This window comes from Psammomys obesus, unplaced genomic scaffold, assembly GCF_907164565.1.
Source record: "Psammomys obesus unplaced genomic scaffold, mPsaObe1.curated_primary_1811, whole genome shotgun sequence".
NCBI classification, from domain to species: Eukaryota; Metazoa; Chordata; class Mammalia; order Rodentia; family Muridae; genus Psammomys; species Psammomys obesus.
In genome coordinates this window covers 18,318,272-18,329,666 of record NW_026596046.1, presented here as the reverse complement: position 1 = coordinate 18,329,666, position 11,395 = coordinate 18,318,272, and the positions used below count along the sequence as shown (strand labels likewise).

At 45.6% G+C, this 11,395-nt stretch overlaps 1 protein-coding gene across 7 annotated transcripts; it reads right to left on the bottom strand.

The window, feature by feature from the left end:
• Positions 1-2,683: 2,683 nt before the first annotated feature.
• On the bottom strand, positions 2,684-11,186 carry Gdpgp1 (GDP-D-glucose phosphorylase 1). Of its 7 annotated transcripts, none has more exons than XM_055623444.1 (5): positions 10,906-11,186; positions 10,207-10,706; positions 7,988-8,109; positions 6,287-7,592; positions 2,684-4,905 (listed from the first exon to the last, which is right to left on the bottom strand). In XM_055623444.1, the coding sequence occupies exon 4, from the start codon at positions 7,581-7,583 to the stop codon at positions 6,426-6,428; it is 1,158 nt and encodes a 385-aa protein (XP_055479419.1). In that variant the 5' UTR covers positions 7,584-7,592; positions 7,988-8,109; positions 10,207-10,706; positions 10,906-11,186; the 3' UTR covers positions 2,684-4,905; positions 6,287-6,425. The 7 variants fall into 7 exon arrangements, with proteins under 7 accessions (XP_055479419.1, XP_055479422.1, XP_055479424.1 ...); XM_055623447.1 differs by having other exon boundaries at positions 6,344-7,592; XM_055623449.1 differs by having other exon boundaries at positions 6,287-7,588.
• Positions 11,187-11,395: the final 209 nt, after the last annotated feature.

Below are 11,395 nucleotides of genomic sequence, written 5' to 3'. Positions count from 1 at the left end.
GCCCTCAAAAGGGACGGCAACGAATAAAACGCATGCCGTCCGTGGCTTTCACCCCGAGGAGCCGAAACAGTTCCACTGGCCAGTTACAGAATGAGGCCAGCAAGGTGGCTCAGCGGGTAAAAGTGCTTGCTGACAAGCCAAAGGACTTGAGTTCGACCTACGGAACCCATATGGTGGAAGAAGAAATCCAGGACAACAGTAAATTGTCCTCTCACCTCTGTCTACATCCATACCTTGGTATGGTGCCCACCACAAAACAAATAAATACTTTTTTAACTTAAAGAAAAGGAAACAACAGTGACCTCATCCAATAGCTCTGTCATTTTCACCTTCTTACACCTGAAACTCCCCTACCCCTTCGAATTCCACTAGCTTCCTCCGCCAAACCCAACCCAACTTGTAATTCAGATTATTTTGTGTGGCAAAATCCAGAAAAGAAGCGAATATTTTTGTTGTTGTTGTTGACAAAAAGACAAACACTGCAGAAGGTACATAGATACTAATATCTTCTGCTTACTCGGTAGTACTGAAAATTTGCCAAAGTAACTGGTTGTGCAGTAATGGAAGCATTTTTTTATTCTTTCAAAATTTTAGAGTATTTTTAGAATATATATAATTTTTTTTTCTTTTGATTTTTTTGAGACAGGTTTTCTTTGTGTGACAACCCTGGCTGTCCTGGACTCCCTTTGTAGACCAGGCTGGCTTTGAACTCACAGATATCTGCCTGCCTCTGCCTCCCTGAGTGCTGGGATTACAGGCGTGTGCCACTGAATCTGGCAGAACATTTATATTTATGTGTATGAATTTTTGCCTGCATGTATGTATGTGGACCACATTCTTGCTTGGTTCCTACGCAAGCCAGAAGAGGGTGTCAGACCCCTTGGAACCAGAGTTACACATAGTGGAAAGCCAACATGTGGGTGATGGGAACTGAACCTAGGCCCTCTGAAAGAACAACAAAGTGCTGTTAACCAGTGAGCCATTTCACCAGTTTTTCATTGTCTTCAAATGTTTTTCAATTTCTGAGTATCTGTGTGTTCCTGAGTGCATATCCGTGCACCCTGTGTGCACAATGCCAGAGGAGGCCAGAAAAAGGTGTTAAATTCCCTGTAACTTAAGTTACAGATGGATGTGAGCAAGTATATGGGTGCTGGCAATTGAACCCAGGTCCTCTTGAAGAGCAGCCAGTGCTCTTAACCCCTGAGTCAACTCTCCAGCTCCCTCTTTCATTCTTTTAAAGATTTACTTATTATTTTATGTGTATGGGTGTTTTGCAGGCATTTATAGATGAGTACCATATGTGTGCAGTACTCTCAGGGGCCAGAAGAGGTTGTCGGTTCTCTGGAACTGGTGTTACATATGGTTGTTGTTGGTGCTAGGAACCCAAGAGCAGAAAGTGTTCTGAACTGCTGAGCCATCTCTCCAGGCTCTCATTCTTTTATTCTTAAAATCATTATAGTGATTTAAAGAAGGATTTTCATTCTTTGACAAGTTCATGTATGTAAAATGTTTTGATCATATTCATCTTTTAAAAAAGTTTACCTATTTTATGTATACGAGTATACACCTGCAGCCAGAATAGGACATCAGATCACATTGTAGATGGTTGTGAGCCGCTGGGAATTGAACTCAGAACCATCTAGGAAGAACAGACAGTGCTCTTAACCTCTGAGCCATTTCTCCAGCCTGATCAGACTCATGATGCTCTCTTATCCTGTCCCACTGCCTCTGGAATCCCCTCCTCCCAACACATTCCCTTCCTAATTTCCTCTTTCTTTTTAAAAAATAACTGAGTTTAATTAGAGTTCCTTGCATGTACATGGGTATGGAGTTATTTACTATGTCATGGATAACCTTCCACTGACTACACTTAAGAAAACTGACTCCCATTTTCCCAGTAGCTATCAACTGTGTGCCTTCCTCCCCCCCTTCCCCAACACACACACACACATTGTATTGTTGACAGAGACTGTCTTATGCAGGTCTTTTAACCACAGTCTCTGTGAATTCATGATTGCAATTGCAATGTCATGTCCACATGACTGCATTTACAGATCTCTTCATCCTCTAGTCCTAACCTTCATGTCCCCACATTCCCTGAGCCTTGGGATATGGGTGGGGGGGAAGTCTACATGATTCTTTTTCTTTTTGTACATTTAAGAATATTTTTATTGCTGAGCCTTTAATCACAGCACTCAGGGAGGCAGAGGCAGGCTGATCTCTAAGTTCCAGGCCAGCCTGGTCTACAAAGTGAGTCCAGGACAGCCAAGGCTACACAGAGAAACCCTGTTGTGAAAAACCAACCAACAAACCAAACAAGCAAACAAACAAAACAATAAAGGCTGGAGAGATGGGTCAGCAGTTAAGAGCACTGTCTGCTCCCCCTGGGGTCCTGAGTTCAAATTTCAGCAGCCACATGATGGCTCATAACCATCCATACTGGGATCTGATGCCCTCTGCTGGCTGCAGGTGTACATGCAGACAGAGTACTCATATACATTAAAAAAATATTTAAAAAAAGAATCATTTTCTTATAGTCAACAAATCTCCTGTCTTGCTAGTCCTTAAAAGGGGTTTCAAGTACGTAAACAGGCATACATTACATGTGTAGAAAAAAAAGTACCCAAAGTTTGCATTAATCCTGACATCTAGTCTGTAAACAAAATATTTTATCACTGAAATGTCTGTTTAATACATGCTTATTTATTTTGAAACATATATAATCAAACTCTTCCTTTAATTTTAAAATGCTGTTGAGCATAACATTTTCCAGGAAAGTGAGCTTAACACTTAGATGGAAATCTGTAAGATACATATGCAAAGTATACAGTATCTTCTTAGAAATCATACCTATAACAAGAGATGATTATTAAAAAGAAAAAATGGTGAAGGCCAGTGTGGTCTACAGGGTGAGTTCCAGGACAGCCAAAGCTACATAGAAAAACCCTGTCTTCAAAAACAAACAAACAAAAAAAAAAGGTTATATATTTGGAACTTGATGTACCCTGGTCAAGCTCTGTGTTATAGTTCTCAGAATCATAACTGACTTAAAAGTGATATCATCTGGTAGTAACTTTTCAAGTCAAATAAATGTATTTGCATAAAAAAACAAGGGTGGGACTTCAAGATGGCTCAGCAGGTAAAGGCAACGAGCCTTCAGATCTGAGTTAGAGACTCCTCAGCATCCCCAAGGTGAAAGGAGAGAACTTGAGACACCAAAGAATTAAAAACTGGCTTTTTGGGTTATTGGATTAAAGTTTAAAGCACAAGCCTGAACAAAGGCCAGACAGGTGGAGACATGTCCAGCTACCTGCAGGGAGGAACCAGCCTTACTGCATTCTTTTCCTGCCCACTAGAGATAGTTGCTAGGAAACTGGCCCAGATGCCCCTCTACCCTAGGACAGCCAAACAAGGGAAGCCAGACAGTTAATGGCACCCCACAGCCAATCAGTTCAAAATGCAACATCCCCCTTTGGGTTTCAACCAACAGACGCTTGCTAGGCTGGATTTCCCCTGCTTTGGGTGTACTGGGAAGGACTGAATCACCCACCTACCCTGAGCTCCGGGCTCTACTCTCAACTACTGAGAGGTGAGGGTGTGAGCCCAAGCTCTAGCTTCAAATAAAGAGATTCTCATGTGTTCTGCAACAGACACAACTCTTGGCAGTATTTTGGGGGCTTGTGAATCTGGCACAACGTACTGACCTCCCAAAATTTATCCTCTGATCTAGACACACTCAAACACACAGAAATACGTTAAAATAAATAAGATGTAACTTTTAAAAAATACATGGGGTTGAGATGTACAGGAGTTGGATAGCAAGGATGGCCAAATATGCATCTTGGAGGTTAGTCTAATGCTAATTACTGGCCCTCTGGGTAAACCTGTTTAAGTCATTATATCTGATTGGCTAATTAAACAGCTTGTACCTGTAGGGAAGAATGGGGTAGGTGTGGCTAAGGTTCTAGGCTTTGGAGAAGCCCAAGAAGAATCACAGGAAGGACAAACAGACCGAAGGAAGAGGATGCCAGGATGTGTTAGCCTGGAGAAAACACCACATGGGCTGAGGAAGGACTCCAGTAATGGCGTGAAAAGGCCCAGATGAAGAATATAAGCAAGTAACATGGGATTATGGATAGAAGGTAGTCCAATTGAGGAGAATTAAGGTGGATGGCATGGGATGGGGGATGGGAGGTGGATGGTGAGGATATTGAGACAGTGTAAGTGAAGTATCTGCCCTGCCCAAGGTAAATGAGGAAATTATAAACCTATCAGGTGTTGTGTCTCATTATTTGTGATAGCCAGTTAAGTAATACAATCAATAATACATAGCCCACACTATTTTTTCACTACAACATGTGCACAGAATCCTGGGTTTGATCTCCAGCACACCATAAAACAAGCATAGTTGCACACTCCTGTGACCTCCTAGCATGTGGGAGGTGCCAAGAGATTCAGAAGTTCAAGGTCATTTGGAGCTACATAGTGAGTTCTAGGTGCTCACTAGCATTTCTAAAAACATTGGGTGTTGTGGCACTCATCTTTAATCCCAAAACTCAGAGGGGAAGTCAGGCTTCCCATTTCTGTGAGTTTGAAGCCAGCTTGGTCTATACAGTAAGTTCCAGGACAGCCAGGAATATGTAGACAAATCCTGTCTCAAAGCAAACAAAAAAGTAGATTTCCTAAGAAGAAAAACTGTGTCTCCAAAGACTTTTCTTATCTATGTTGGAATGTTGGTTGGCTTGGCTTGATCTTGTTCAAGTCTTGTGCCAAATACAACATGGGAGGGCAAAGTCAGCCTACTAGTTATAGGCAAAGCTGGAGTCCCATTGATTCAGGAAACTAAGGCAGAGTTCTTTGATCTGAGGAGTTTGAGGCTAGCTTGAGCAATACAGCAGACTCCATCTGTTAAAAAAAAAAAAAAAGAGGAAAGAAAAAGTCAGTGGTGGGCAAAGGACAAGAAAATAGCAGCTGGATGCATCCATAACTCACTTAAGTACAGACTGATGATTCACACCAAAGGTCCAGATAGCAACTAGTATAGAAGGAAATCTAGTAGAATCATTGTGCCTAGAGTAGAAGTTAGAATGAAGTTGTTTTCTAGAAGTACTTTGACCATGAACTCATTGTAGAAAACAGTGTTTTGTTTTGAGACAGGGTTTTTCTATGTAGCCTTGACTATCCTGGTCTCAAACTGTAGACCAGGCTGGCCTTGAATTCAGAGATCTGCCTGCCTCTGTCTCCGAGTGCTAGGATTAAAGGTGTGTGCCACCACCAAACAGCAGAGATTTATTTATGTGTAAGAGTTTTCTATGCATGTATGTCTGCACACTAGAAGATGACATCAGACTCCATTATAGACAGTTGAGAGCCACCTCGGAGTGCTGGGGATTGAACCCAGGACCTCTGAGAGTGGCCGGTGTCCTCAACTGCTAAGCCATTTCTCCACTCCTCCAGTGGGTTTCTATTATACCTACAGAGTTGTTTTTCTGAAGAACTTTTGCATGACCTTGGTCATAAGACAGTCAGTACTAGCATACCTGGAATTCTTACATTATTTAGTACTGTACAGAGTCTACAATAAGGACTGAAGTTGCAGGGGTGCAACCTCAGGAAGCATATAGATTAGATTGGGATATCTGGTGTGAGGGACTCCGTTTAGCCCCCCTACTTCTCTTCCCCAAAAACCTTTCTCTATAAACAATCAATCCCTGGATGCCTGCAAGGACGTATTTCATCCTGGAGTGACCCTTTCTTTGATCAGCTCGTGAGACTCAGACAACTGACAAACCAAGAGTTTGAAACTCTCACGCTCTCCACTTTAATTTTTTTCTTTTTTTATTAGCAGGTGGTGGTGGCAGCACAGACCTTTAATTTCAGCACCTGGGAGGCAGAGGCAGGCAGATCTCTGAGTTTATGGCCAGTCTGATCTACAGAGTGAGTCCAGGACAGCAAGGGCTGTTACACAGACAAATCCTGTCTTGGAAAAATATATATACATTTTTGCATTTACTTAAAAAAATTTTTTTTGAGGGGGCTGGAGAGATGGCTCAGAGGTTAAGAGCACTGGCTGCCCTTCCAGAGGTCCTGAGTTCAATTCCCAGCAACCACATGGTGGCTCACAACCATCTATAATGAGTTCTGGTGTGCAGGTGTACATGCAGGCAGAACACTACATACATAATAAATAAATAATTAAATAAACGAATAAATAAATAAATAAATAAATAAATAAATAAATAAATAAATAAATAGGTAGGTAAAGAATTTTTTGAGATGTATTTACTTGTGTGTGTGTACATGTATGGGTGTGTATGAGCCATTGTACGCATGTGGATTTTACCACTTGGGCTTTGGAGGTCTAACTCAGTCAACAGGCTTGACAGCAAGCATTCTTCCCACAAAAAAACACAACTTCTAAAGATTCATAATTCTTCCTGGGCCATCAGGGCCACCAGCGCTGCCTGCACCTCATCTGCCTGAGTTCGGGGTAGCAGGCAGTCCTGAATGAGGGCCACTGCAGCTGCTTCTGTCAAGCAGCTGAAGTCCTGGGCTGTTTTGACAGGCAGGTGGCCAGCCAGTTCACAGAGTGCAACATTGAAAGCCCCACTTTCCTTTATTCCAAAGCTGGACTTGCGGGCCCACAGAATGACTCTGATGCCCGTGCGATCTGAGGATGACGGTGCCGGCCCGGGTGGAGTTCCCCGGGTCACAAATAAGTTATGTGCGATGTCATGGTCACTCAGGTAATCCGTAGCCCTGCATACCCTGCTAATCAAGGCTTCCAACTCAGGCCCTGGACCGGTGGCGTAAAAGAGGAAGCCGGGAGCTGGGAGCGTCTGCAGCAGGTGTATACAGCCCTTTGGGTCTAGGGGTGTGCTTGGCGCACCCTCCACAGGCAGTGGGTGGGCCAGGTAGTAGCCATGCAGGTGGAGATGGTTCACAGAGGCCAAACCTCCCAGGCTGTTGAAGCCAACCCGGAAGCCGGGGTGCGAGCTCAGTAGCACAGCTTCAAGCCCGGCCCGCAGCACTCCCCGCAGCAGGCGCTGGGGGAGCCCAAGAGCAGGCTCAGGCACCAGCAGTACGTGACCCCACTCCAGCGGACTGACATTGATCACCACAAGGATGTCCTCTTGCTTTGGAGCAGCCGGGCCATTAGGCTGCCTTTGCAGACGGAAGAGAACTTCTCCGGGTCGGATTTTATTGAAGTTAAACTGGTCGGGGTCAAACTCCTGTCTCACACTTCTGATATTCTGGGGGCACCTCCTCTGTACCCCTCGCTCTATATTCAGCTGAGCTACAAATCCCACGGAACCAGGCAGGATTTGGGTCTGCAGATCTTCTAGGCAGTATCGAAACAGGCCCAGTTCCACCCGCTGCCTCCACGCAGAGCGGAGGGCAGAGTCGAAGCGGGACAGTGGAGGCGTGTCCAGGGCACTGGGTGAATTCCTTGGCCACTGAATTCCCTTCCCTACGAGGTCTTTCTGTCCGTAGACAAAGTCAGGGATGCCTTGTTCTTCCCAGTCCTCAGGGTTCGGAGGCAGCAGATAGGAAGTTTCCTGTGAATCATGTGGAAAAGCCATGAAGGCTACCTGAAACAGTCAAGAGATGAAAAGTACGTAAATACAGAGCAGCCCATTTCCAGAGATTATTCTTGGGTAATATTTTTACTCTGATTATAAATTGACAGGGCTGGGAGGTGGTGGTAAAAGCCTTTCCAGCACTTGCGAGGCAGAGGCAGGTGGATCTTTATAAAGTTTGGAGGCCAGCCTGGTCTACAGAGCACAGGACAGCCAAGGCTACACAGAGAAACCCTGTGTTGAAAAACAAACAAGAAACAAACAAAAAAGGTAACAGGAATCTGTCACCACACCTCAGAATATTAAGGAAGTGAGTATTTCCTGCTCACAGCCAGGCAAAAGGATGCCAGGTCCTTAAAATCAAGAACAGGGATACTGTAATATTCAAGGTTCTACGAAGCAGGTACCTTTACAGCCTGGTCATCACAGATAAGGAGAAGGCACAGACTGGAGCAGTCCCTTCCATCTAGTTTGGAAGAAAAGGAACTGAAATGAACCAGACCCCCTCATTCGGACTGTGTTATGAATCCTGGAAAGTAAAAAAAAAAAAAAAAAGTAATAGGTAATATGTAATTGTGGTAAAATATTTAGAAAACAGACATCGTTCATAATTCCATCATTTGAGGGTGATTTTACTGAAGTAAAAATATATTTAGGGAGCAGGAGAGACGGCTCAGGGTTACTTGTCCCAAAGTCTGACAACCTGAGTTTGCGACTCCAGATCCACATGGTAGAGAAAAAGAGCTAACTCCTGCAAGCTGTTCTCCGATCACCATGTATGCACTTGCTCACACATAAATACATATAATGAAACACATATGGAGCTGGGTGTGATGGCACATGCCTTTAGTCTCAACACTCAGGAGTTACGTAGTTTTTTTGAAGCTAGAGATGATGGTGTGTTGCTTTTAACAAAATGTTCAATTTTACCAATGACGATTCAGGAGTCAGATGCTGGGGTAAAAGCCTGCCAGCTCAGAGAGGCAGAGAAAGCGCCCAGCTGACCTTCCTCTTCAGCCGATGTCATAAAAGCTCTCCTTCCCCATGCTCTCAAACTGACTGTCCCTCCCTTCTTCCTATGTCTATCTCTATACGTCCACTGACAGCGTGCTCAAACATCCTGCCGCGGCACTGCGTACATAAGAGATCTCAGCACTCAGGAGGCAGAGGTGAGAGAAGCTCTGTGGGTTCAGAGGCCACCAGCCTGGTCGACATTTTGAGTTCCGGGGCAGCCAGGACCACACAGAGAGACCCTGCCTCAAAATAAATTTATAAACACACAGAGAAAAGGAACTCTGAAAAAACAAATGTGGAGAAGCTGGCAAGATGGCTCATCAAGTAAACGCACTTGCTGCCAAGCCTGAGGACTGCAGCTCTGTACCCTGAACCTGTGTGGTAGACAGAACAGACCCCTGCAAGTCCTCTTAGCGTCACGTTTACAAAGTGGCGTGAGCCACACAAGCCAGTAAGTGTAAATCTAAAGGCAATTTTAAATAAGGTAGAAACTGACCAAAGAAGACGCTTGGCACCTTGGGCCTCCAACACAAACAGCGTACACACACTCACACCACACACCCACTACACACCCACTTAGAAAACAGTGTACGCTCTGAAGAGGCTGGAGAGATGGCTTAGTGGGTAAAGCAGCTTGCAAAGGTGAAAAGCTGAGTTCGAATCCCCAGGACCCAGGTGAATATTGAACGTGCTACCTGGCTGCAATGACAGCGCTCCTACCATGAGACGGAGGTGGAGACAAACACCCAAGATGGTCCTATGACCTCCACACGTGTGGCAGGTGCTCATGGACACACGAGTGTGTGTACACACACATTTACACAGGTATCATACACAAAGACCATCTCTCTATCTGTATATACATATATAGAGACAATCTCTCTCTCTATGTATATATATCACATATATACATATATAATTTATTTTTTGAGGGCTGGGGATGGAGCTCAGCTGGAGGACTACTTAGCATATACATAGTCTTGGGTTTGGTCCTCATGACTGAAGAGTGGTGGCACATGCCTGTGAACCCAGCACTTGGGAGGTGAAGACAGGCAGATCGGAAGTTCAGCATCAACTATGTAGTGAATCTGAGGCCAGCGTGAGCTACAAGAGATCCTTTCTCAAAAAAATAAAATAAAAATTAGACTGAGGGTCAGGGGTGGTGATGCATGCCTGCAACTCCAGCATTGGTGAGGCTGTCAGAACCGCAACTTCATGTCCAAATGGGCTAAACAGTGAGAAGCTGCATGAGAGAGAGGAAGGAGAAAAGGTAAGGAGGGAGGGAGAGGGACAAACCAGCTCAGCCTAAGTTTGGTTTCCCTCAGCTTTGCTGTTTCAGACACTCATACTAGTAAGCCAGAAAAAAGAAAATACATAAAACTATTTAATCTCTTAAGTCGTTTTTAAAAGATCCTTCCACAGGAGTCGACTAAGACTATTGGAAAACACAGAAATTACATAATGATTCATAACTTGCACAACTAGTCTGAAGTAGCAATGAAAATAATTTCATGGTTACTGAAGGATCCCAGCATTAGGAAGAGTGAGAACCACTGTTCTAAAGGAACGGAACTGATGAATATATAAGAGGGGATTTATTAGATTGGTTTACTCCATATGGTCTGGGAAGACCAACAATGGTAGTTGCTCAGTCCACAAGGATGATTTCTCAGCAGTTCCAATCTGGTGCTGAACGCCTGGATAGTTCCTGAAGAGCTGCTGGTCTTCAGTTTGAGCCAGAAGCTGGAAGAAGTTGATTCTAATGTCAGCAAAGGAACTGCATAGTGGTAGGAACTGGACAGACACTTATCAGCAAGCCAAGGCCAACAGGCCAAAAGCAGAGTTTCCTTCTTCCGTTTCTCTTGTGTGAGTTGCCATCTGAGGGCGCTGCGCAGTGGGTTCTCCCACTTCAAACAACCATATCAAGAAAACCCCTCACAGGAGTGCCCAGCAGTTTGCCTTCTACTTGACTTCAGATCCAGGCAAGTTGACCCGCCAAGATTAACTGTCCCAGAATCCACCTTTCCTCCTCCTAAGAGTTTGGAATCCTCACTTCTTCACGCAGTGTAAATCTGTTCATTCGTACATGCATCTGGTAATTATTTGAATGTCCTGGAGGTTGAAAAGAGAAAAGAGCATACAGACTAACCTTGGTCCCTGCGGCTGGAAGCTCGCACTTTGCGATAGGGTTCAAAGGAAGCTCGTCAGCAGTGACGATGAAACAGGCAGTGGGGATCTGCGGACAGAACCGAACGCCCGAGTCCCGACACATCACTGAAACCGGATCTATGTTTGTAAAATGGAAGCTCACCTGGTCACTTGTTCCACGGAGGGGCGATAAAGTGCACAATCCAGGAAACAGTTTCAAGAACCAGCAAGCCAAGCGCCGGTGGCGGGGCCGCGGCTCGGGTCCAGTCAGACAGTCTGGGATTGCCCCTCTCGGCAGAGAGCCACCGGACCTCCTCCAGCCCCGGTGCCAGCCTGAGTCCGGAGGTTACCCGCCCGCACATGGGGATGAGGTCTCCAGCTCATCCCCAGGCGAAGCGGACGCATCCCAAGGCTCTGCGCGCAGACGCACCAAGGAAGACAGCGAGGGCGTACCGTCTCCGACGCAGGCGCAGTCTGCACCACGCGCACGCGGCGTGGTCCGCCCCGCCCACTGGGAGGCGGGGCCATGAGGCCTGGGCCCCGCCCCGGCGCGTCCGGCTCCTCCCCGGGCCCTGCCTCCAGCTCGCCTGGGCCCGCGGGGAGCCGGGAGCTGGCCGGCTGAGCCTCGCCCAGGGTGCCAGGGCATCGTAGGC

Coding starts and splice junctions, on each gene's coding strand:
- Gdpgp1 (XM_055623444.1), bottom strand. CDS start 7,583: ATGGCTTTTCCACATGATTCACAGGAAACTTCCTATCTGCTGCCTCCG.